The sequence below is a fragment of the Anser anser genome, assembly GCF_964211835.1.
Source record: "Anser anser genome assembly, chromosome: 3".
Classification (NCBI taxonomy): Eukaryota; Metazoa; Chordata; class Aves; order Anseriformes; family Anatidae; genus Anser; species Anser anser.
In genome coordinates this window covers 110,145,328-110,172,259 of record NC_139722.1, presented here as the reverse complement: position 1 = coordinate 110,172,259, position 26,932 = coordinate 110,145,328, and the positions used below count along the sequence as shown (strand labels likewise).

Below are 26,932 nucleotides of genomic sequence, written 5' to 3'. Positions count from 1 at the left end.
GGTTTCCTGGTTAAATTCATCCAGAGCTTTGTCTGGTTGGAGACCTCCATCCCCGGCCACCAAGCAGGCCATGGCGGGGCCAGTACAGTGGTCATGGGGCAGGAAACAGGACCAGTGGCTTGGGGCACGCTGCCACCTGGCCGCTCCCCTGCAGGGAGGAAGAAGAGCCCGGCCACAAATTTGGGCTGATTGTGGTTTACACCTGGACCTCAGGGAAGGAATCTGAAATCTCTCCCAGTGCACCTGAGCAGCAGCTTTCACTTGGCAACACCACAAAGGTATTTAGTAAGAGCACTGATAGCAAGTAATGCCCATGAATCCCAACAAAAAAACAAGGTGACTTGGGTCCTTCACTCAAGGAAGCAAGCAGAGAAACATCTGAAGCTTCTTCTTCTCCACCAAGTCCAGCCGAAAGCGGCCAATAGGTTCAAATCTCCACAGCGAGGACCAGATGGATGGACACGCACCCAAACCATGCCGGTAGGAAGGCACGGTCCTGCTCAACGTAGAAATCTGTTCTCCTTACCCAGCCTGGTGATGCACAGCGTCCTCTTTCCCTGCCCATGTCAAACCTTGTGAAGCAGAAATGATTTTGCTGCCCAGTGACACTCCTGTGCCCTTACAAAGGGCTAGGCAGAGTGTGGTTCCCAAAATATTAGGCTGCTTTTCTTTTTTTTTTCAGCTTTGCATGATAGTTCGCAAAGATACACCAAGAAAATCAGGAGGATTAGATATTTAGGGGAAGGAGGACTGGGAAGAGAGAAGCAGCAACCCCTACCAACATGCTCCTTTTTAACATCTCACTCCTACTAGGAAAGTACCCAATTATTTCTTAAATGACCCGACATTATTATTTTTTGCATCAGCCTCCTTGCCTGGTTAGCCATTTCACATATTTATTATTCTCTGCATGAAATAATACTTCCTGACATCTGTTCCCAGTTTGTTTCTCTTTAATTTCCATTTATAGCACATTTTCCTATCCTCTGACCATGTTAAAATAAAACAATAAGTATGTTTGACATGGTGCAAGTTACTCAAGATCACGATCCTTCCCTGACCTTGATTTTTTTTTTTTTTTTTTTTGCTTCTTTTCACATGCACTAAAACGCAGAAGAACATTTTAATGAACTTTGCTGAAGAGGCAAGTGGCAAGCTGAAGGCATCAGCAAGCGCTCAGCATTTCATGGCCCTGCTGGCAGCTGGTTACCAGGGGCTGGGGTTGGGGCTCGATGCTCCCAGACCTTTCCACTCTGCCGAGTATCAGCTGCAGCCAAATTTGGAGAGCGAGGAGCTGGGGCTGTGTGGTCCCTTCGCAAGACAGAGGGGAGAACACCAGGTGGCCCTTAGAGCCGGGGCAGCAGTGGGATGAGCATGGGAAAGGAGATGTTAATGCCATGAGACAAACCGGCCTGGCTGATGCTTTACCTTCTGACCAGGCAGACGGGAAAAGGTGCCTTCTTCTCGCTCTGAAGAGAGAGAGCCTGCTTCCAGGAACAACCTGGCAACTCCACAAGCAACAAACCCACAAGAAGCAGTGAGGAGTACTTCAGTAATGGCACAGGAACATTTTATGTCATCGTCTCTTCCTTGGTACAAGCAGTCAACATAATTTTAGTTCGGAAGGTTACTTGTAAAGCTAAGATAAAATGGAAAGAATCAGTGTAGCCTCCAACCAAATGTATAAGCATGCCTTCCTGCTAGGAACAAAAGCAGCAAGCCAGTGTCGCGCTCCAGCTGCTCCATCACCATTTTATGGACTCTCAGGCAATTCTCCATAGGAACCATCATGCTCCACGCAGCTCCTCCACGTCATCCTGCACTGATAAGCTGGTAATTATGGTTATTCATCCCACTGTGGCAAAGTGTACAAGATCGCAGCCCTGAACTGAAACCTCTGAGACTGAAAACATTTCAGCTCAGTCCTCCCTGGCTGGACAAGAGGCCACGGGATCAGGCTTTTGGGAAACCAGTGTCACCTCCCGCCACCCAAGAGATGCTCCCAGGAATGTCCCCTGGCTCTCTGCAGCACGGGGCAGGTGTGCATCAATGGGTCAGCGAGGCTGGCCACCTCTTGCACTTGGGAACAGTTTAATCCTCAGCAGCACAGACAGGCTCATGATTACAGAAATGTGCGTTTGCACCTCTCCTTCCTTAACTCTCTGGTTCGTCTGCTCTCCTGGGCTTTGAGTTCTACATGGCATAGTTTGGGTGGGCACGTTTGTCCTACATTGCCCATGGTTTGGAGGGATATACTTGAGCTCACCCTCATCTGCCTGTTCCTTCTGCTCACTTCCCCCCTGCCACAACCGTCCAATTTAGCTTTGCTGTCCATCGCCTGATATTTACAGCACCTGGAAGACTCAAAAATGATTAAGGGGGGGAAAAAATAGGGAAAAGCTACTCGAAACTCAAGGGCCTGATTATGCACAGCTTAATGCAAACAACACTACTGCTGCCTTGGAGAACAGGCCTGGAGGAAGGGTCAGAGAAGGCTCCACGGCATAACTTAGCCCGTGCTTGGTTTTGAATGTGTTGTATGGTTATAACTGGGACTGATAAATCATTACATATTTTATTTGTATAAACAGGCATTATGAAAAAGTACCAAGGTCGTTTGACTTCTGAGTTGCAATTCTCTTTATTTGCTGTAAGAGTCAAGTGGTCTGAGTCAACGCAGTCATGCTCTCCTCTATTTCCGAGAGATTCTTCAGCATCTGGCTCACCTTGGCCTCATCAAACTCCAGGCAGAGAAACTCGGATTCCTACAAAACAAAATTGAAAGAACAGCAGTTGACAATAACAATCGTTTTTCAGGCACACAAAGGAGGAGAGAGAACGCGTTCCGGTTTCCCGGTGATATGTCCCCTGCATCTCCTTTTTGCGTGGTACCACTTCAATACCTGCAGCACACCCAGGGATTTGCCACCAACCACCCATCCACCGAGCAAAAGCAGTACGTGCTGGCAGGCTAGCCGGCTGCTGCCAAAGAGGACACATGAAGGGCCCACAAAATAAAGAATACGTGTTATAAAAGTTCTATTCATACGGAACTTATTAACAAACACCAATGTGAACCAGCCTCCTGAGATCTCCAGTCCCATAGTCTTACCCACTGGTATGTCTATGGTCACAAAGTACTTCCTATGGCAATTCTGGCTGACAAAAAGGGCATCCCTAGGTCTCATATGGTTTTGAGCACACTGAACTCTGTCATTTTTTCAAAATACATCTTTTCATATAATTATCAGCTGCCAAAAATACTGCAACCTCATCCTTCACATTTACAGAATAAATAGTTCATACGCAAGGACAAAGTCATCACAGAAATGCAAATGAAAAACATCAATTTTTACTAACTGAATTTCTTACATTCTTACTGAATTTCTTAAATTTTACAAGTGTTTTTCCCCAGACACGGGGAATCGTTTTACCTTTTACCTTCTGTTACCCTCACAGGGATTCTTGGGTTGTTCTGGTTTTTCTAAGAATCAAACCAGAAAGTGATATGTAAAGCAAAAGGCTGGCGGAGGAACCAAAGGGGATTATTTTGTGTACGATAACCACAAAAGGCACTGCCAGAAGAAGGCGAACAGGAAAGAAATGAGGTGACAGATGTTAATGATTATGAAGTCAAGCATGTGGCAGTCCATAAAAAGGCTGTGCCAGGGTTTCTGCCCTGACATGAGTCACAGGGGGAACTACCACGGTTCGATGTAGAAATCAAAACATTGATTTAAACTTTGAAACTGGAGCCATAAAGGTGCACACTTACATCCACATTCCACGTGCTTTAAGAAAGGAAACCTGGCAAAATAAAAGCATCATGCACTTTAAGCTTAAGTCACCAAAGATGACTGCACCTCCCCAAATGCTGCTGTTCAGGCACTGGTAAGTCACTTCACAGAGCTACGCGGGGTAAGTCTGTCTTCACGAAATGCTTATCTCCTCCGCCAACTACCACGTAATCCAACAGACCAAAGTGCACAGATCACATTATGTATTTAGTATATACTTGTATTTTAGCAAGTACTTCTGATTAGCAAAGGTTTAATAGAATTAGGAGAACTTATTTTATGCCACTTCATTCAATCAGAATTCAGTAACAGTCACATATCCGAGTAGGTATCAGGTAGAATATACAAATGACAAATATACAAATGACTGCTAGGGAAGACCTTTACCTGAGTGAGCAATTATGCTTATAAAGAGCATGCTGCTGGAAACTACCACCACAGGTTGTTGGTTGTTGTTTTTTTAATTATTAGCCTCTATAAAAGTAGTCAGAAAACAGTAGCAGTAGACATTCAGGATCAACAGCAACACAGATAGGAAGGCCAGGACTTGGATGTTTTTCTTGTCCTTGACAATGGTTATCAACACATCTTATGGAAAGTATCTTGGCACTAGAGCCCGCATATAAAATACCCTGAATACCTCTACAAAGTATAATTACAGCCGGTCAGCATGCAGAAAAGAATGTCTGGTGAGGCATTAGGCAGCTTAACTCCATTTGGCAGTGGGCTTTCCTGTAGATTCCTCTCTGATTAAGATTTATTAAAAACATTGGTGGTATCTGCCTGAGGAAGATGTGTTTGCAAGCTTAGGAGATTGCATAAGAATGCCTAAACAAAACCCAGAAACATCTCCCTATATATTCCTTTATTAGGAAGCACTGGAAAAGGCAAATCTCAAATCAAATCTCAGCCAGCTAGCTAACAACCTGAGCCTTTCGGAAGCACGGTGCTGAAACCAGACAACATACCCTTGCTGGACTGAATCGTTCCCTCTGAAACGAACAGAACAGGGCAGCGTCAGCCCAACCACACAGGTTTTGGTGCAAAGGCAGCAGATCGGGACTGCAGAGCCGATGCCTCTTCAGCTCCCTCTGTGAAATCTCCCCAGCTTTAGAATCCTCGTTTTTCCAAACCAGACAGGAAAACAAATTTGAGCTCGCTTTCACAGAAGAGCTACTGTAGGAGCAGAAGCTTTTCTTGCCAGCCTAAAACACTCTGAGTATCAGTAACATGCTACAAGTCTTGTTTCATAGACAGCATCTGAAAGCAGCTCTTCCCTCCATAACCTGACCTCATCTTTCCCAACACGTGTGCCACAGCCACGGGATAACTTCTGTCTTGACCTTTCAGGCAACGACTGGCGGCGCCACGCTTCGCAGCCCTGGGTCATAGTCCTCAACAGGATGAACTCCAGGGCCAAACATGTGCTGACATCTGTGGCTTTCTGGCCACAACTGCGCACCCCAAGTCATGCGTGCCGCTGGTCATGAACAGATTTCCCCAGGGCAAGGTCTGCCTGTGCAGCTTTTAAGATCTGCAGAAGCTGATTTTACAGCTTAATCACACGGTGAGCGTGAGCAAACAGGAGAAGACCGAAGCTCCCAGCTCTGGTGGGGGTGTTTTTGGCCTAAGGTGGCCTTTTTCCTCTTCAGGTTTTGTCAGTTAAAAGGACTGTAAACGGAGCAGAAGGACACTCTTGCATTACACTAAGACTGCGCATGCCACTTTAAGCAAATGGAAGTGTACTCGTAAAGCATATTTTTACCTATAAAACAGCCAAACCTTTCCTATGTGGATGGGACAATAGTTGAGTAATTACCTCATTTTCATGTGGACCAACCTGAAACATGAAGGAGGGGGTGATAAATCAGGCTGCTCAGAGCTGCATTTTACTTTCACGTAATGCTCAACTAGTTTATATCCTCCACAAAGTTCCAAAGATAGAGAAAAAAGAGAAAAAAAAATAAGAAGACAAAGCTCTGAAATCCAGAACTTATCACTTCCTGAAGCTGTTTTCTAAGAGCAGGACAAATTTGGTATCCTCAGCAAGAAACAAGGCATCCTTTTTGATATTTCTTAGTGCTATAAATTTTTTCAGCCCATTCGGATGCCTTGCAATTAAGCAAAACCAAAACAGAACGAGTCATTCATTAAAAACAAACCCAGAAGCTAACAAACAGGAACGTCACCAGACTACCAAACACTCGCTGACTGCTTATCCAAACATGCGATGACAGCGCCGAGAGCCCCTCCGCTGGAGGGGGACCTGCTGTGGTCGACGTTTCATACTTGGAAGCATGAAGTGGCGGTGCCTTGAAGCTCTGCAGCACGGCACGCTCGTCTGCAAGACAGAAACCTGGACTTAGCTGAGCCCTTCCTGGAGATGGAAGAGGTCCTTAGGGAAGGAGCGTGTCCGTGCATGAGTAGGGCTGTCAGAGCACACGTGTGTGCAATGGAAACAGCACGCGCGTCCCCACTTTCAGGCTGGAAGGCCAGGCTCGAAGCACACAGAGAACCACACTGCTCTCCCACCACTGAATTGAGCCTCTCGGAAAGAAGTGGGAACGGACATCCACTTCCCACAGCCGTCTTGGTTTTCTCCCCACACGCTTTCCCACCCTCCTCCCATTTCCCTCCCAAGCCTGGGCTATAAAAAGGAGCTGCAAAACAAACATCCAAGAAACACACACTCCCCCCAGCCATGAATCAGGTCTTCCAGGTTTGCTTGTTTTTTGTTATTTTTTTTTTCCCTCAATAACAACAGGGAGCTGAAAAAATATTTATACGAGAGACTGTCTTTATAAACATCAGTGTTCTTGCTATCTACTAGAAAAATACTAAGAAAAGGACAGCTTTCTCTATCTCAGGAACTACAGTTTAAAAAAAAGAAGTGGTTTTAGAAAACCAATTCTCACACATTCAAAACTTAAAATAGTTTTCAGTTGTTCTCTATAGCACCGCTTTGACCAGCTACTTTAAAAGGTTCCCAGTGACCTTGATGCTTCTAGTGTTTTAAGTTCTAGCAAGAGACTTGCTTTGGATGCTGAGACATCTCGACTACTGCGTGTTCCATGAGGCGGGGGAACGTCCCAGTGCAGAAGTAAGGAAGTCGAGCAAAAGGAGTCTTGAGGGAGACGCTGGCACTGGTGCAATCGGTGGGGCACAGACGGTGCCACGCTTCACGCTCGCTGGCCCAAGGACAGGGAAGGTTGCTGCTCACAAATATTTGCTGACCCAGGTGGAAACATCTTGGACAAAGCCCTGACAGAGGTAAGGAGAACCCCCTGCCAAGCTGTAGGGACCAGAAAATCGCTCAGTAACTGGGCAAAGACTCCAAGGTGGTGACGGCAGCCGTAACAACCCAAACCCAAGCAGGTTCAGGGGACCAGGGACCACTTTCCTCCACTGACGGCTGCCAGGAGAGCAACTCCACGGCTCGTGCAAGGGGAGAAGGAGCCAGCTCCACCTTTATGCACGGAGCACTCCATGGCCTTCAAGGAACTGAGAGAAATGAATGAAATGAAATGTTCGGTTAGCCTCTATTTCACATTAAAAAGTCTCATTTAAAAAGTCAAAGTGCTGCGTGCCCATCCCCACCACCAAGGATTTCAGACACGCCTGGAGCGAGCGCAGGGCCCAAGCCGCAAGGCAGCGAGCCCCTTCACAGCCACAGCGATTCCGGTCTGAGGGGCCGCACCGGTGCTGCCGCAATAGGCCCGGAGCTGGAGGGGCACAAGAAGTCCTCCAGCTCCTGCAGAAGAGCAGAGAAGCCACGAAGGGGGATCCCTGCAGCTTGTGGTGACGGACCAGAAGGGAAGAAGAAACCCCACTGATGCCCCAGGACAGGTGCCCGCCGTCCAGGCCCACCCACAAAACCCCTCCGGACTTGACCCCATGCCAGTAAGGTACCAACAGCTCCACGTGAAGGAACTGTCCGGCCTTCCCTCCTACCTCAGACCTGGGGCATACCCTGGGGTGAGCCACCAAGAAGCCGAACTCTTCAGAAAGTGACAAAGGACGGACTTCTGATGCCTGCACGCAAAGCCAGCCAGGTACAGACACGGAGCTGCGCACCCCAACAGTGCTTTACTGGAGCAATGGGAATAGGACCATTTCTCAGCTCTTAGGCCATAGGTACAGCCGCTTCCTCCACAGAGGCTGGGAGTCAATGTAATTTCATTGCTCTGGAAGATATTTCATTCTCCTGGCTCATATTTTGCATAAGACTACAATTTTTAGATTTGGCTGCCCTTTGTGTAAGTAAAAATCAAACCTGTAGTGCCACCAGGATCCGAACTTGCCTTCAAATGTTTCAAACATCCCGGTACCTTCTGTTGTAAGTAAAAGCCAACATTCATTTTTGGCCTTCCTAATTTTCTTTTGCCTGCAAAGGCATTAAGTGGTTTTAGAAAGGACTAGCTGATAAAACAGTTTTACATTCAAGTAATGCGTTCCCTTGCTAGCAAGGAAATGTTATCTTTATTAACAGTTTGTGATACTGTGATAAGCAAAGTGCTTCACTTAAGGAGGCTTTTTCTTAATTAAAAGAACCGTCAAAGCTAGAATTCCAATACAATTTATTATCCAAAGTGGTAGAGTTTAGAAGTGTTGCCTTATTTTGGGCTGAAGCCCAACCACTCCATGACAGGTGATTAAAATTGAAAATAATTTATTTCTCCACTTAATCGGATGTGTGAAAGACTGAATCAAAGAAATTTCTCACACAACATTTCCTATAGAAATTAATCTTTCTGCTTTCTAAAGACCTCCTCATTCCTCAGGGCTAAGCAACAGATAACAAATTCTTTACTTTTACATGTCCCTTTTCCTTCCAGATCACTGAATATTCTGCAGCCACGCAAATCTCCTGCCTCCTCTGTTAACCGGGAAAAACACCAAGTATACCTTACATAAGTAATTAAGCGCGTCGCTGGTAAATAAAGATGCTGAAGTCATGACCGTCAGACTTCAATATAACTTCACTGCAACAGAGAATGACAACCTGCCTTTGGAGCTTTTCACACATCGTTACATAAGGCATAAGAAATGTGAGGATATGTAAAGCCACATACATTATAAGCTACCCAACCATTTTCCTCCAAACAGAATTATCTCTGTATGCCCATCTAAAAAATAATACCTTGAGATTTATTCCTAGTGCACCAAAGCAACCATGGGCTTTGCTTCCAGCAACGCAGCAGGATTGGGGTTAAATCAGATATGCTTTAACACCAGATGAATATCGTGCCATTTACAGTACAAGCAAATTAGGCTGCAAACAGAGAAAAGCCAGCTGGGGGTACATAAAACAAAATGTTTTGTGGAGCACCGAGGCACCGGTCAGCACGCGTGACGTGGGAGCAAGCACGGCAGCAGGCGTGCAAGGAGCACAGCACACTTGCCTCCTCCAGCAACAGCCACGGGCAGAAACAACACTCACGTGGCTTCCAAGGCAAGAGTTACACGGCAAAGACCAAATACTGCTCTCAGAGTAAATCTACAGCGTATCGATTTTATTTTTTTTCATTTCACAAACAAGTATTAAAACGCTGCTTATCTGCAGTAAGAGGAAATGCACGCACGTGCTTAAGATATAACCTGCTTCAGCAGCAGGAGTTAGGATGAGAAGAAACCTTTTGATTCAACAAAAATGTCGACTCTCCTGCTTCCTCAAAATTTGCTAATTATATTTAAACATTTTTCATAAAACACCACAGATATTACCCTGTAAGTAATATCCCAAGTTGTAAGTATATTATTATTTCAATAGGAAAATAAATACATAAATATTGGACAACTACCTAATAAGCCAACTTCTTACACCCTACTGCCCTTCCAGATGAAACTGAAGGACTGCACACTCAGCATGAGCTTGCACATACATTAAAAACATAAATTTTCTGAACACCTCACTGCAGCATTATTGGCTAAGAAAGCATCCCTCCCTGCTTCTGCTTGGGGCTGATGGCTCACAGCAAACTGTAATGCCTTTTGGGAACAAGCCAGGCTTTCCAAAGGGTCAGAAATGATGTTCCCTGCGGGCGTGCTTGGCACACAGAGAGGACAAGAGATCCCTAAGAGTATTTTATATAGAGGTTTTGTTGGCTTCAGTTAATCAGCACTTCTCCTGTGAACTGCAGAGCCTCGCAGCAGAGGTAGGAGCAGCTTAAAGCTAAGAGTGATGATGATACAGCCCGGTTCTCCCTTCCTATAACCAAAATGACACATTCCTGGTCACCCCTTTCCTATTTATTAATCCCTAATGAACTATAGTTGGAAAGAAAGTATCTGGAAGTGGCCAGTGAGGAAACCAAAAGAATGTGCAGAGAGATAGCACTGACCTGAGAGCAATAATTGCCCCTAAAACCCAACAGGTGAGGAAATTACAGGACAGTCCAAGTCTCTGAGACCTCCTTTAAACATCACTCGGTGTGCCCCTGCTGGGCCAGCTCCCCGCCACCGCCAGGCAGCATTAATAGCGATCGCCGTCGTGGGATTGTTTCTCTGACACGGACAGAAATAGCAAGATATAACCCTCAAGGTTCAGATGGACCCGTTTAAAAGCTTTAATGATAAAGAAATGCAGATCTCAAAATAACATAAAATGACTTGTCCCAGCACTACTGGGAAGCCCTCAAGTCCTGGATTCAAAGAGTTTTTGTTGGTTTTTTTTTTGTTTTGTTTTGTTTTGTTTTTTTCTGTTTTAGATGCTGTGCTGTCCCACCATCCCTCTTCCATGAAGACACCTGTGGAACTGCTGCCTGAGTGCCAAAACACAGACCAAGCTACACCTGACCCTCCTGCAGGCTTCTGGGGAGCCGCATCCCTCCCCGCACGGCTCCAGATTTGCTTCCCCGAGGAGTGGTTGCTGACGCCAGCCCCAGCAGGAGTGGGGGAAGAGGGAGACAAAAGTGACCTGCATAATTCACGCTAAAAAAAACATAGAAGATAATGAGTTACCATGACAATGTTCTGGAAAGCATAAAGAGATGATCCCAAGAGAAGAAAAATATTGGATTTGAGCTTATTTTTCCTTCTGTAAGAATCAGAGTGACAGGCGCATTGAGCTGGGTGATTCATGCTAAGAAGAAATGTATTGTCAGATGTTTATGAGAATGGTTTACTCTCACTGCTTAGATTCTCACATTAGGAACACCTGACAAGTGGTTAAAAAAAAAATGGGCTGCTAGAAAACAAAGCAGCCTGATAAAGTTGAAATTGTATCGAATCTGCTAAAAGATTGCATCAATCGTGATCCCACTGCAAACTTTGGAAGTGACTTTTAGATTCATTAATGTTCTGCAAGGCACGCTGGGACTAATGACAGCAAAGTTCAGTTAATTCCAGAGAAATTGGAATGGATGGCAATCCATTGATCTCATATAGCTATGCTTCAGACAATGCTAAATTCATTACTTTTAATTAAATTTAGCTATTTTTGCAACAAGCATATAGTCATGGCCTTCGAAAATACTAGGGTAAAGAGCAATTCATTTCCATAATACTGCATAAAATAAAGGAGAAATATTTGTTACTGAAAGGGCATTCTAATTCCTCTGCATTATTTTGGTATTACGTGAACCAGGAATCTCTTAAGCTAATGATTATTACATCAACACAGAAAAAAACAGTCTACCCTCCTGCAGATCTTTCCTTAATTCTTTTAATGTAACATCAAGCCTGTAATAGCACAGATTAATCAGAAAGGATTGCAGAAATTGAAATAATCTCAGGAGCATAAGATTAGTTCTCTGATACTGCACAGCAAATGTAATGTCATTGCTTTTATGTTATCAACCTACCTAAAATATTCCATTCGGTATTTTAAACCTTAAGTGAAAGACGATTATTTATGGATGCAGAGACGCACATGCTTTAACCCGCTTGTGCTTATGCCTTTTGGAAGCAGAGTTTTCCTACCAGAAAATGCCAGGAAAAAAGAAAAGTTAACAGTGCAACTAAATAGAAGGAAGCATACACTGAAGTTCTTCCATATTTCACATCATAAAGTTGGTTTTTTTTTAAGAGATTAATACTTTTATGCAAGGTATATATATTTCATAAATGCCTATCCTGTTTTCAAATGGGTGATACTGTATCCTAGTCTGTACTGTATACTGTATTTTATCTGTAAGCCTTCCAACTTGCTCTTTTTTTTCCTTTTTTTCTTAAAAAAACACACTTTGGTTGGTGCCTGCTTCCTTTTCTGAACGGTTTGAACCTCCTGTAATCCCCATATCCCACTCACAGAGCAGCATCCTGTCCTTGGTGCCTTCCCTACATGAACTCTTCCAAGGGCTACCCAGTGCAAGCTTCCACCTAAAATACTGTACCACGGTGCGTAAATGCAGAGTTTGACACTGAACAAACTGCGTCTCGCACAGTTAATTATCCTGCATTTGTCATCAGTGATCTTGTGTTTTGCCTCATTACTGAAGGAGTGCTCAGTCACAGCGACTGCATTCCAGATGTTGCTAGGACACTGCTCGTTCATTATTGATGGAGATGAGCTGAAGCACCCCGTGGTTTTGGAGAAAACACCACGAATGCCTTTCCTAAGAGCGCAGCACCACCGCCTCGACACGTTCAGATGGCCCGAGTGCAGAGCCAGTTGACACGGACACTCGCTGGGGGGGACAAAAGGAAAGGTCACAGAAGTCATTGCCCTGCTGGTGCTAATATAATTTGGAAAAAAAAAATACCCGTTTATGTTGATAAAATGCAAATTTAATTCTCATTTGTAGATGACTATTTGCAAGATTATACCTGCAACTTTTTCTGTGAGCATATCTGATCAATAGTTACTTGCTAAGCTTGCTTACCTGGTTCCTCTGTTACCCTTTTACAACATGTTCAAGTAGTTGAGAAAATGACTGCGTAGATTGCCTTTCCAAATCTGCTGAGGTCACCGGTTGTCACAGGAGGCGAACAGGATGGAAAAACCCTTCGGCAGTCCCTGGCTGACCAGCACGACACACCTGAACGTATGCAGTGCACAAAACATTCGGGCCTCCTCTCTGCTTACAGTTCAAGTAACTAACTATAAAACTTTGAATTTCAGAGGGAATTCCCAGTAATTTCTTCAACTTTGTAGTCAACCAACTTCATAAATTTGATTAAAACACACGAAGTGTAACTGCTTGAAAATAGCCTGGTGTATTCTCCTGAGTCCCAGCTGCTGATGTTGAGAAACAACACTGAGGTTGCAAAACCCACCGTCCCCACGTCAGGAAAGCCATAGCCCCGTTCCTCCTTCACTGCACGCACCGAGCAGAAACTCTGCTCCTGATGAACAATTCAACAGCGGGCTTCGTGTGCTGCTGTTGGGGTGTTCCACACGTACGAGCAATTTCACCCTGGCAACCTTTTTGTGAGCCTGGAAGCTGCATCAGTTTCATTTCAGCAGATGGTCTTTAAGGTCCCTTCCAACCCAAACCATTCGATGATTCTGTGATTCTGTGAAACACTGACCTTGTCAGTTGGTCAAAGCTGAAGGCTGCTAAGCACAGGGATGGGTAAAGCCAGCTAAAGGCACTGCCACCGCTGTTGCCTTCTCGAGACAGGAATGGAGTTGTGGCAGGAGAACAATAAGTGTTAAGCTCTAACTCCCCGTGTGGAAATGAAAAGTGAGGCATTTCTGTATCTAAACCACACCATAAACACTATTTTGATACAGAAAGCGCACCAAGACTACTCTTGTTTTGCTGAATCCCAGCACCTTTGAAAGTAAAGCTGAACTCAAGAGCTCTTTCAAACCCTGCAACAGTGAGCACGGGATGGTTAATCTTTAACAGGGCATTTTTCTCCTGCAGCTTGGCTGGCTTGAGATAAATAAGTGTAACAGCATGCAACACAAATCACTGCACCTCCTTAGTCCACTGACACTTCCTTGGTAATGTTGGTGTTAAACCCTGGGAGGGTCTCTAGCCCAGTTTTTATGCAGAAGAAAATGTTAACAGAGAGTCAAAATCACCAGCTGAGAACCACATTTGCCTTCTAACTCTTTGCACAAATTTCATTCCCACTAGGCAAGCTTAAAAGACCTCTGAAGAGAAGACTTGCAGAGTACTTAGGGAGAATTTATTTAGGGGGTTTGGTCAATATTTGGAAGTCACTGGTCTAATCCCCCTTTGGGAGATGGTACATAAAACCTTTATGGGGAATCCCATTAATGCTGTAACAAACGTGGTTGCCAGTCCTTAATCATCTGAAAAGCATAAATTAGGCTGCAAACTGTTCTAGTTTTACATTATTTTTCCTCCTTTAGAAAAGAGCTTTTGGGGATCCTATGCAATTCCAGCGTCTATCATAAGATGAGATCTTAGGGAAAACAGAGAGTGAAATTTTATGCTTAACATTTGTATTTACCTTTCTCCACATGAACACCCTAGAGCACGCTTACGGGTACTTGAAAGCACTAAGGAGGTTTTAAAAGAAAAACCAATATAGTAACACCTGTAAATTTCACCAAACTGTACAGAGAAGCGTTAAAGACAGCACTAAAAATAAAGCCTTATTAAATTACCTTTGTATCACCGCTGCATTTGAATCAATACATGTATTTAAAAACTACAGAAATGCTCTATTTTTGGCAGAGTATCAGGTTCTTGTCTTACTTCTCAATCACATTTCCCTCCAGCTCATCCCAGCTCCCCCACTGCTGGTAGTCCTTCCATCGCTGGTGCTTGCAAGGGTACCAAAGAATAGAAAGCTCCATCATCATTTATTTGAGCTCTGCTGTGTCAGCTCTTCCCCAACAATGACTCTCTTAGGGACACCGCTGCAAGGTTATGTACTTTCCTTGGAAAGTCCCTGGTAGAGGAACTTCAGGGTTAAATGACCTTCCTCACTTACGATCGTTGCCTTTCCATGCTGAGCTGTATTTTCATAGTTTGATCTTGTTTGACAGCTGTACGCATTTTCTTTTACCGTATTTTTGTTGTTTGGCTTTTATGCCTGTTCACAGAACTGAAATAGCCATCCACAGTTTTCTCAGTACGTGTTTAGGCTCCAAATACCTCTCTAAGCTTTAGTCTTATCTCACTTAATTGCAGCTAAAGAGTTATGGCATTAGTTTCAGAAAGAGAGAGACCTACTCAAAGGATCTCCCACTTTTACCCTAAATTCAGCTTCTCCAGTTCTCAGAGCTGGAATTCACATTCCTTATGTTTTAACCTCCCTATTTTCCAATACGGGAGTCGTTCAGCATCACAACAGACTTTCCTTTCCAGAATCAAATTTCAGCTACTTTGTGATGTTATTTACCCTTTCCTTAAGCATATCAGAAAGTATCATGTTCGAAATCAAATTGTGATGTTATTTATCCTTTCGTGTTGGAACATCAAACCCTTCATGACACTGGGGCGTATTTTTTTTAAGGGGTATTGCCAAGATGGGAGTTTCCAAACTGTGCACTTATCTAACTCTTAATTATACAAGGAAATTTCTGTACTTTTAGCTCTTTATTTAGCGTCAATTTAGTGTCAACCCTGTTCCTCTCAGTTACTGCAATATTCATTGGCAGGAATATAGGAATGAACTGTGGGATTAAGAGTTACTTTTATACCAACTACATACACACAATTTATGTAATCTGCATTTATAAATAATCAGATAATCAAAGAATACAGCCAAAACCTGAGCAAAGAATAGCTGACCTTTAAGAGGTCGTGTGACTTTGGATCCTGGCGTATTCTGCATAGTTAATTACTTGGTTAGCATCCCCCAAACCAGCTCTATCTTGCTCTCTCAGAGCTTTTTAATGTTTATCTGTTATATAAAGGCCTCAAGTGCCCATTAACGTCCTGCCTAAAAGTATTACACTGCATATAAAAGCCGAGTGGAAATTAATACCCTAAGACAGCTCAAGCGGCCGTATTTTCCATGACACCAGGAGATGCTGGCTCCTGTTGATGTCAATGGCTACAAGAGCTTGGCTTTTCAACTCCAATTTGTCTTCAGCAGACAATAGTTGGGTTCAGTCAAAGAAGAGAAAGGAGAGTAAAATGACTCTCAAACAACATTTTGGAATCAGGTGTGTTTAAAACCTTCTTTCCTGATCCTTTCCGAACCACGCAGGCTTGCGCTGAGGCCTACAACGCACCTGGCCTTACTGAAACAGAAGAGCAGGTGAGAGAAGTGCAGAGCACGTTACTGAAATACTACAAAATGCACAACGGTACAAATGGTATTGATTTTGGTTGTTGCAAGTCTCACAAGTGGTTAATAAAGGCCGTGTAAATCCTTTGTTTTCTGAACAGCAACAGGCAATGCCCTCCACAAGTCCCACCTGCAGCTCTGTGCCTGTACCTGCGCCCTGAGATCAGCATGACCCGGCTCAAACAAACCCATCCATGTCCACAAAACGGTGTTTTTCAGAAAGACAGTGATTTTTTTCAAGGGCATCTCTTTATCCACATCCATCCTGGCTGTGTTTATAGCAACACGGGCATTAATTTCCTCCAGGGTATTTTACCACCTAGAGGGGAAGAGCATGGAGAGCAGCAAAACAGACAGTTGCAGACTCACGCAGCAGCATCACGGCCTTACAAAAACACGGAGCCTCTGCCAGGGGCACGCTGGTGAGTCACGCGAATCCCCAGTTGCACACGAATGTGCCACCAAACGGAGAGTTAAAAGTAACTCTAATTAGGGCAGAAGGGCTCGTGTGGCAACGCAAAACCAGAGGCTCGAAAATAGGCTTGCAGTGCAGCTGGGTTTTCTGTTAGCTTTTTAAAAATATTCATCAAGACAATAAGCTTGGGCCAAAAAGGTTCCCCCCCACCCCCCCGTTTTTAGGAAATTTATCTACACCCTTTCCGATGATCTGAAAATAGAATTTATGGGGACAAGGACTACTCGGTTACATTGCCACTGCAAACACGAATTCCCAGTGGGACCAAAATAACTGTATTTTTTTCTTTTTAGTAACTCGAATATATAACTTACAAGGGGGAAAGAAGCCAAAGTTTAACAAGAATGGTTTTATTTCCTTTCTGAAAACCACTGTTTTCTCTTTACTTTTTTCAGAATGCAAACTGTTCTCTTCTGATTCACCAGGAGAAACCCCCGTGAAAAGGAGGGCAGCCAGGTATTCGCAGCCCAAGCTGTTTTACAGCCCCTCCAACACCACCGCTGCTCCAGAGCACCGGGACAGGCATTGCACTCAGATTTATCACCACAACAGCAGCTTCTGCTGAGCGTGGTGCAGAGCCCACTAAAGATAGTGGGGATCTCTGCACTGACCTTGGGATCAAATGCACCGAAATATCAGCATTACGTGCAGGCAAGGAGATACTAAAAGAATATAGCTGGAAAAAAGACTTGCACTTTGCTTTGCTTTTTTCTTTCAAACACAGAAGATGTGCTTGCTAATATTTGCTGCGTGACACGTAACTCCTCTTTTCTTTCAGCCGCTTCCCCTGTGTAAGAGGAAAAGCAAAGGCTCGCAATGAAAGCCAAGGCTGTAGATCCAAAGAGCTTAGCGTGGGAGGACACTTGTGCCTGTGCACAATCCCACTGAAGTCAAGCAGCCCCGGGCTCTGCCCACACAGCTCCCTTTGCCACAGCTAATATTACAACTTTGTTTTGTTAAAGCTGCCGTTTCCAAATCCATCTCTAGAAGTGAACGCAGGCAGGGCTAAAATATGCAACCTGCCTTGCAGTCGATGCACGGCACACGGCTACGTCTGCCTGAAATTTTAACCAGAAGAGATCAGGGCACCGGTTCTCAACATGCTCACAGAAACAACCTTGCCATGAAGGCTGTTTTAATGCATAGCACTTTAGAGCCTTCTTGACAGACATCATGTCGAACCAGAGCTTTTTTTAGAAACAGAAAAGATGCAAAGGAAAGTTATCTAATTTTGGTTGACCTCTCATTCTCAACTCAAGGACGAGTGGTACTGAAGTAGAAATCATTTCCATAACTGAATTGCAGAGCAGTTATTTAACAATTAATGTGTGATCCACTCAGCATATGGGAACCAAATATAAAAATAAGCATGTGAGAATTGGAGATTCTTCTGCACAAAAAAAGGCTACAGCTCCTCCACGACAGATATTTAATTGGCTACTTCTTCCTTTCTTTCTTTCCTGTGACCAAGGGAAGGAGAGGGCTATGAAATATAAAAGAACTTAACCAGTTCTCCAGAAGAAAATGGAGATGAAGTGAATGACTCATTGAGCTTTCTGTGCCTTTGAAGCAGAGCAGAATTCTCTCTTTTTTTTTTTTTAATCCGCAGCAGCAACCTCACTTTTTCAGTCTGCACGCACGGTTTGGACACCAGCAGTTAGCAGAGGGGGCTCTGCCTTACACATCTCTCACTGGCAGAAAATACATCACGCTGCAGCCTCGTGCTCCTGCATCAACAAAGCCCCAGATCTGTAAGCGGTCCTCCTTGGCAGATGTGAGGTCAGGGGACTTTGCTTTAAGACTGCGAGGAATAGGATGCGCCTTGCATCCTCCCCATTTCTGTGAGAGCAGTAAGACAAAATTCAAAGTCATCCCTTCCTTAAGGAAGCAGGAAGAGGAGGAGGACGTGTAATATCAAGTGCTGGTGCCTGTTTTTAGACAGCTGCACAGAAGCGGATATATAACAGAATTTGTGAGTGGGCCCGTGTCCTTAAATGTGTTTCCTTCTTTCAAACTTTGAAACATTAAACCTTTATAGTCCTTACAAGCCTGCGGGCTTGTGATGATTCTTTCTGCTTCAGTCCTGACCAAAAGACACTAACAGAGGCAGGAATTTTGCAGACCATCAGTGCACCATAGCAACAAAAATGCTTGTCCCTGGTTTAAGTATCTTGGCTTTTTATTGTATTTTGCAGTCCCTGCTTACTGTCCTATTCAAGGGTTGGGTGGTAGCAAAGACCGTATGGGAAGATCTGGATGGTGTTGGGGGGCAAAAAGGGCACATATAAAGGCAAAAATGGTCACAAGAACAGGGACCATCTGCCTCCCATCCCTGCCACAGGATTTTCACGTCCCTCTTCTCCCTGGTCTACGCCTATTACATCTTTCTGTGTCTGTTACATCTTTTGTCAAGGTTAGAAGACATGAGCCAGCACAGCTTTTGCAGCAGCAGTAAGTAATTAAATTTCCAGCTTTATTTCCTCCCAGCCCTTTTGCTTGCTATCACAGGGCTCCCTTTTATCTGCGCCGCTGCTGAACGCTGAGCAGGGATGCTGGCTGGCCACTCAACGCTCGCACCCTGGCTGTCCCATCCTTTGCAAGCTCACTCACGGCTTGGAGAGGTTTACAAAACCCAAATGCCTCCTTCTCAGGGGCACCACTGCCTTCCCTCTGGAGATTTAAGAACTTATCTCAGCGGTATTAATTAGCGAAGCTGGGTTCTGCTCGTGTTAGCTGTTGTTTGCATGTACCACAAAAACCATAGTGATTAATTTCCTGGAGCCTGCCAAACCGTTTTCGGGAAGAAGGCAGAAGTGTGTACCAGCACTGCTGCAGACGAAGAGAGAGGTGCATTGGCAGGGCTGCGTGGTGAAGGCTGGAACGAGCTTGCCTGCATTATGCTTGACGCAAAGCCAAAAACAGTGCTTCATTTTCAGAAGGACTAAATTCGCTCATAAATTTGACAAACGGCTGAAAAGCTCTAAGAGAGAATGTATGTGGTGGCACATCAGGCTTCTTGCATTAATTCTGCTCTACTGTAGACTTGGTAATGTGCCACTGGCCACTATAGAAATGTGCCGTAATTTTCTTGGATAAAAAGATTTCCTGAGATTGAGTATGCTGGGAAGCAGCTTTACATTTGGAACTGCCTTCATCCCCACAGGTCCAATTAACAGTTTTTGAAAGAAGCCCATGAACACGCAAAGAAAACTTTGCTACAGTGGTATTTTCTAAAATATCAGCCTGGCTTAGGAATAGGGTGTCCTTGCTATAATAAGCTGCTAACATAAACAGGAGGCCAAAATGGCATTTTTTCCCTTCTTCGATTGATTCTCCAATACACAAGCTCTTGATCAGAACTCAGCATTCACATTTAATGGGCTTGTGCTACTTTTGTAAGCACCTGCCTAACAAAGGGCTGCAATTAAGCGCTGATGAAATACCTTATCTTGACATTACAGGCCTCAGCTCCTCACTTCAAATGGCTGTGGTGGCAGCAATGGGTTTTTATTTGGTTTTGTTGCTGTTGAGGCAGCACAACGGAGGCAGGAGGACATGGGGCACCACGAGCATCTGCTGTGCTATGTCCCACAAGTAACTGGTCCGTGCTCTTGGGATCGACAGAGGACAGGCAACAGAAGAGAAGTTCACAACCAGACCCAGCTCCGCTGCTTGGATGAGTTAGGGGGCACCACTAAATCCATGCTGGCATTTCCCCTCCCTGCACGTTTAGATAAACCAAAAAGTAACTTCCACTACGACTTTTAACCCAGCCCAACAGCCACACAAAGAATGGAACAAGCACATCTTTGGAGCATATCGAACCAGGACAATACATCTCTGCAAAAAAAAAAAAACATCCCAGGGATGCTTTCCGACAGAAACTCTTCTGACAGGCAGTTGAATGGTATGATACTGTGAAGGGGTTGATACCGATTTTAGCACGCTACTGAATTTTGAACAATAAAATGGTTACAGACAACCTTACACCTGACTTTTTCTTTTGTAACCTCGCTGGGTTTATCTTACATTGCAAAAGATGGATGGAAGCGTGGACAAGCTGTTCAATGGTTTTCTCTGAATTTCTCTTGGGCCGGTATACTTACTCGGCGACCTTGGTATGTAGAAAACATTGCCTCACCGGATCTGAGGAAACTCTGATACAGCAGTTTTGGATATCATTGAGAAAACAACAACTCCCCAGACAAAAAACAAGGTTCAGAGATAGGTGAACTCTTTGGGAGGAGTAATAGCAAAGTGTCTGCAAAAGCTGGCAAAAGTCTGCCTAACCTTCCTTGCCTCTGCCAAGGAGCATTGTCCTTCACTGGACTGGGGCTTCTGCATCCTTGACTTTTATAAATTTCACTGCGACATCAGGCGGTCCTGGGCAACTTTTGGCCAGTACTGACCTTACGAAAGACTTGAACACTGCTGATGTTGAAATTAGACAAACTTAGGAGATGCCCACAGAGGCAACACCCGACAGCGACCACCACTCACCCTCCACTTCACCCAAGTACAACGGACACCTAATTTCTCCCGAATACGACTCTAATAGATTCTCCTTTGTCATGGCTTACTGCCTCTTCTGGACTCAGGTGGCTAGTCTGTATTTTGGGGTATCTTAAGAGTGAAAGCTGACAAAGACTGAGAAACACGTGTCTGTGTGTGCACACGCTTTGTATATATATGCCTACAAATTTTTGTCCATATGGACACCGAGTTTTGTTCAGGTAGATATGGTAGGGCATCAAATAACAAGAACACATTTCCTTGCCACCAGTTCCAAATTTCCATCCAACACTATCTGCAAAAAAAAACCAAAGAGCTCTCCTCTGTTCCAGTCACATAACAACCCCCACGCCCAAGGTGCTGGTTTCAGTGCGATAACCTTTCCTCTGCATCAATCCACATAACATAGCAGAGAGAAAATCATGAGAGGAATGGTGACATGCCACACTTTTCAGAGTGTATTTCCCTCCCTACCACCCACACTTCAGTTATTGCATTGTCCAGTCCTGTCCACAGCAAAAAAACTTCTAAAAATAAAAGTATCACCTTAATTTACAAGCTGGGTCCCACTTACAAGACATTCTTGTCTGATCTTGGCTGATCTGCAGTCAGTGCGGACACAGGACAAATAAAGATGATTGTATTTAGAAGTTGGGAGAGGAGAATGGGTTTAAATAGCACATAAGTGCTGCAGCACATAAAGCACCATCACCTCTGCTCCAGTTACAGCACCAGGAAACGAGTGCCCACGAAACGACAAGAAGCTAAGGGCTGGCTACACTTCTTCTATTTTAATCACAGCAACAACACATCGATAGACTCGGGCTCCAAAAGTACATGTAGAGAGTAAACAGAAAAGAGGAATATTTCAGCAGAGCACAAGCCCCACCTCCTCCTAAATCCCACGTCCTGTCACAGACTCCACCACCCCGCCCCAAATCTGAGCTCCCAGGGGCAGCATCCATCTGCTTGCTCCAGCTGAGGAGCTGAGTCCTGACGTAAAGTTTAAAAGGCACATGGGGATGCATAATTTGGAAGGAGGGGTTAGGAGCTTGCATGTGTTCACTCAGGGCACATGTTGCCCCACAGCACGGAAAGCAGGGCCGGGGAAATGTTTCCACACCGATCCTTGCGGCCTGCTCTGATAGCAGGAGGAGACCCAGCGGTGAATCTCGAGCAACTTCGTGGATGCATCTGGAGTTCAGGCAGGGCAAGGCCCTGCTGGACTTCCCCTCGAGGGAAAAACAAAGTAGGGATGAGAACGAGCCTGCCTGCTCAGAGCTTGAGAAAAGCAGTGAGGGACTTCCCTTACTCGAAACCTCTCCTGCATATTAACAAACCAAACTGTGCTCCTTCCTCCCTCGATGGTTCTCCAAGGCTGCTGTTGAAGAACGCATGAGATGAAATCTCCAACATGCTTCCAAGAAAGCCAAAGTCTTCCAGACGGGACTAATTGTGGTGTGCCCACTGAAGAAGAGCTTGAAAACAAGGAACTGTACGTGCAGTGCAGTTTATCACCTCCTGCAGAGGAGCTGGGAAGGAGGCAGTAGGGTCACTGCCCATCTCTTTTTCATGGGACAGGATAAAAAAAGCTCATTTTCCATCTGGACCAGTCCTTCAGTCCAACTCCTTTTTTATTACTTGTTTTTGGTTGCCTGGCACTGTGTGTCTCAAAACGGCTATTAATAGGAAATTATAAGCAAATACAACATCTCTGCTTATCCCTACAGTAAGTGATAAATTCTTCGTGAGCAAAATGACGTGGACTTTTAAAAATTGGGGGGAAGTATTTTTAACTGTTGCAAAACTTACAATGAGTCGTTAATGACCCGGGCACCAGAAGACTATTTTCTGAAGTTGCTTATTATTCACGAAAACAGTTAGTCAAAATTAAAAACGAAGCCCTAGAGCTTCCAGGAACTGGATACTATTCTTTGAATCATTCATGAACAGGATAAAGACAATAAAGGCCATCTGGACCATCCCCTCACCCTTCGTAATAGGCATAATAACTCGAGACATTTTCATCAGCACAGGACAATAAAAATGTAGATTCCCTTCAGAAGCTTTGGATGCAAGGGAGGGAGGGAAGGAAACGCTGAAAACCAATTCTTATTCACTGACCTGACTGAGTTAAAGCCCAAGCTACATGATTTTCTTAAAAAATGAAATAACAAACCAATGAAACAAACAAGAAAACAAGAGGAGACTTCAGTATCTAAAAATAATAGTCTGAGAAGAATACTTACACTGGAAAACCAAGGAAATAAGTTCTAATAAAAAGACCTAGTGTTTAAAACCCAGATTAGACTTTTTCCAGACAACACATTTAAAATATAGTGTATTACAAGAAATAGAACTGAGGCCATTTCTTGTCATTAAATAATAAAACAAGATACTTCTCTCCGTCTCTAACCCTTTTATCTGACTATAATGAGGAGCCAGCACTTGATGTTCTGATCTCTACAGGCTTACCCACTAAAATAAAACTACTGCAGGAGAAAAAAGACCCTGGTACTTAGGTCTCAAGTGCCAGGAGCACTCTCTGAAGATCTTCTGTCTCGGAATAGCTGCCTCCAAAACAACAAATGGACACTGCTCGCTGAGATTTACTGCTATTAGGTAAAATGACCAGAAAAACACCTTTTTTTTTTTGGCCAGGTAAAAGCTCTAATCACTGTCCTCATTATTTTCAGCTACAAAGGGTAAAGCAGAATTTGGTGTTTCTGTTTAGGGAAAAAAAAACAAAACAAAACACTACTATGTGTTTGGAGTTTCCTTTACGTCATCACCCCCTCATTCCCTCGCTGACCTGAGACATTCTGCTGCAGACGCAGACACGCACCATCAGCTGCCAGCTCCAAAACAGAGCCAGCAACAAGCACAGCATCTCATGCCGTTCTGAATTCACTTATGAAAAGAAAAATTTCGGTTCATTTCTCAAAGGAGGGTTGGGGAATCTGGTCTGTGGAGCCTACGGTATACTTTTCCCTGAACATACTTCTCAAGCTTAGTCTGTGATCTACTTTTTCCTTCAGTCACAGATTCTCTTCCTGATATTGCCTGTCTTTGTATGCCTCAGTGCAGGCATTTTGGGACTCTTCACTGCCAGCAGGAAGCACAATTTTCAGCCATACAAGTGGGAAAAGAAGCATCCTCTACAGAGCTGAGTTTCACATCTCTTCTTTAGAAAAGACAGTGTCAGTGCAAAAAAAATAAATCACTTTAACGTGGTACATTCAATTGATATTTGAAACACCAACCTTGATAGCTTCTTTACATTGAGGTCATGACTACACAATTGCTGACGTTTTCTAACAGCAAGCAACAGCTCTAATGCCAGTGTTAAAAGCGCAGAAACGTTATAAATATATAATGAAGCATTAGAAGAGCTGCTTGCTGTTCCTTCTGCTGACTTAAACATCACACTTCATTTTGCAATCTAGAATTGAGCGTAAGTAAGTAGCTGGCTGAGGATTAAATCTAACATTTCGGGTCACAAAAACAGCTTGGAAAGGGGTGAAATGAAGGAAAAGAGCAGTTACTGGCTTCAGCGTTCATTTTGCTGCTCTGTCTCGCTTGATTCATTCCCACACCCCAGTCTGTTCCTGACACCCCTGCTCGAGTGGCTGATCTACTTAAACCTATGGATTTGTATTTCTTTCCCATTCCTCCTCTTATGGTTTCAGCAGGCCCGTCGTTCTTACCCAAACCCAGGCCTGCAGTCCACAGATTCTCCTCCTTCATCTCACACCCTTCCTGGGCCACACACAAGGAGAGCAGCTTCCCCTTTCCCACAGAGGTGCAATATCTTTGCCCGTCTCTACCTCACGTCGTCGATACCCCAAACTTCCTTCCAATAGGTTTTCTGATTCATGCATCATCCACCTACACAAAAGTCATAAGCAAAATGACAAGTGGTGTTCACCACTTGCAATGCCCTTTCCTTGGGACAGCCCCTGGTACACTTTTTGCACTGGATCAGGTTTGAGACTTCTTCCCATTTCCTCCCCAGAAACGTCTCCAGGGGATTGTTCTTCCACCCAGCTCTCAGCTGTGCAAAGCTAGCTCTGAAATCCTCACAATACAAGGAAGGCATCTGTACTATTAAATCACAACACAGCCTTTACTCCTACCACGATGACTATGTGATCACAGCAAAGAGAGCTGAAAGAAAAGCCCAATGGAGAAGAGTGACATTTATAATGGTGGAAAAAAAAAAAAAGAAAAAGAAAAAAAGAGTTGTTTCTTCCTCTTAATCCTCCCTTGCTGCTTTCCATTACCAGTTTGATAGAGAAAAGTAACATTTTTGGCATGCCTAACACAATGGATTTTATCCCAGAATCCTTGAAGCATTTGCAAGAGATGAGGGAAAGCTAACTACAAAAACTGATCTCACACTTTTACTTTGGAGCAACCTGGGCGTGAAACTTCCCGAGTGCCCAGCAGCTCCAGCAAAATGCTTTGGGCTCCACAACTCCAAAAAGATGATCCTACACTACAGGCACCATCCCAACAGCCTACATTGAATGGGATCATGGCACTTCTATTCCTAATACTGCTGTTTATCATTTTGGTCCTTCATCCATGGATTGAGCATCTCTAGGTGCATAACAGCAGACTGATACCTCTCAAATGCAAAGCTGGGGCATTTAAAAGAAGTGGTGTTTAAAAAGTGGTCCTCCAGCTAGTAGCAGATCTATTGCTTAGTTTTTATACCCAGGCATCTTGGAAAACTTTTTCAGCCATACGCGCTAACGTTAATGATTAATCTGCTTCTATATGGAGACAAGAGGAGGAGCAGGTGTAGCAAAAAGGTAACAATTGTAGGAAAAGGGTTGTTAGGGAACTAAAGAGTAAAGGTCAACAAACGAAGAAACACGGATCCATCCTTATAGCTAGAATCATAAGTGTTGGAAAAGACCTCCAAAATCTTCTGGTCCAAGCATCACCCTACTACCAATGTCACCCACTAACCATGTCCCTAGCAAGTTTATTAGCTCACAGTGAAGGAAGGACAACACTCTTTGCTGTAAATATGGAAACATTTCCTGTTGGGAGGGAAGAAACCCTCACAAAACCTTTACCACTGCCGTTACCAAACTAACATCAGGCCTTACAGATGGAACTACGTAACACACATGAAAGATTTCTGGCTGAAAAAGTCAAAATTAAGGTGTACTTTCTCCCTCTTCCTTTTTGTGAGCAAGCAGACATGACAGGGCAGCTAAATGAGCCACCTGAGACTTAATTTCCATGAAGCACCACTTAGGATGGAAAAGCCAAAATCAAAGCAGCCTTTAAACTGAGTTACCCATCTCGGAAACACTCCTCAATACCATAGTCTGATTTTGAAGGTCTGTCATGTGAGTGGCTTAAAAAAAAAAAAAAAGAAATGTGACCAGAACTTTCGGCAGTTTTGCTCCTCATGTGGGATAAAACATGACTCCTGGCTGGGAAGAGGAGGGCTCCTTCCTGATGACCTGCTTTGAGGAAGGACTATGGTGTTCACAAGCACAAGGACAGAGTAAATGAGGGCCATCCTCATCTGCTTCTTTGAAGATTCCTCTCGATTAACCCAAAACAGCCTTAAAATTGCACTGTCAGGTGGCTGCAGCTCTTCGGAAGAGCACAGACGAGAAGCGCGGATACAGCACCCCAGTAATAGGAAGAGAGCAGTAAGGCATGGGTGTATTTTGACTGGGCAATCAAGGACTGGTTTTATCACCAGAATTTTATATCCTGCACTATTCATACGGACTGCAGAAGACAGTAAATGCCCCTAACTTAATAATGTGAATACAGCAATCCTTTGGGAACTACCGCAGCAAGGAAATTCACATGAAACTTCGGCTTCAATGCCTGAGCCAGTCCGGTTATTTGGAAGGGAGATGCCAGTTCACGGGGCAAGCGACCACCTTTAGAGTTTCGAATCCACAAATTTAGTAATCCACTAGCAGTCTGTCATCTTCCATTTAATTTCTAATGC

General features: G+C 44.2%; 2 protein-coding genes across 3 annotated transcripts in view; both read right to left on the bottom strand.

Annotated features, from left to right (window-relative positions):
* Nucleotides 1–2,561: 2,561 nt before the first annotated feature.
* CRLS1 (cardiolipin synthase 1) overlaps nucleotides 2,562–26,932 on the bottom strand; it is an 81,045-nt gene continuing 56,674 nt past the window's right edge. Inside the window, exon 8 of the mRNA XM_083832186.1 lies at nucleotides 2,562–2,765. The gene's annotated coding sequence lies outside the window, so the exon portion shown is untranslated. The remainder of the gene's footprint in view (nucleotides 2,766–26,932) is intronic.
* COMMD1 (copper metabolism domain containing 1) overlaps nucleotides 2,562–26,932 on the bottom strand; it is a gene marked incomplete at its 5' end in the record, with an annotated part of 74,333 nt that continues 49,962 nt past the window's right edge. For both annotated transcript variants that reach the window (XM_083832188.1, XM_083832189.1), the window contains one exon: nucleotides 2,562–2,765. In XM_083832188.1, the coding sequence (XP_083688314.1) occupies nucleotides 2,658–2,765 (108 nt within the window). In that variant the 3' untranslated portion in view covers nucleotides 2,562–2,657. The remainder of the gene's footprint in view (nucleotides 2,766–26,932) is intronic.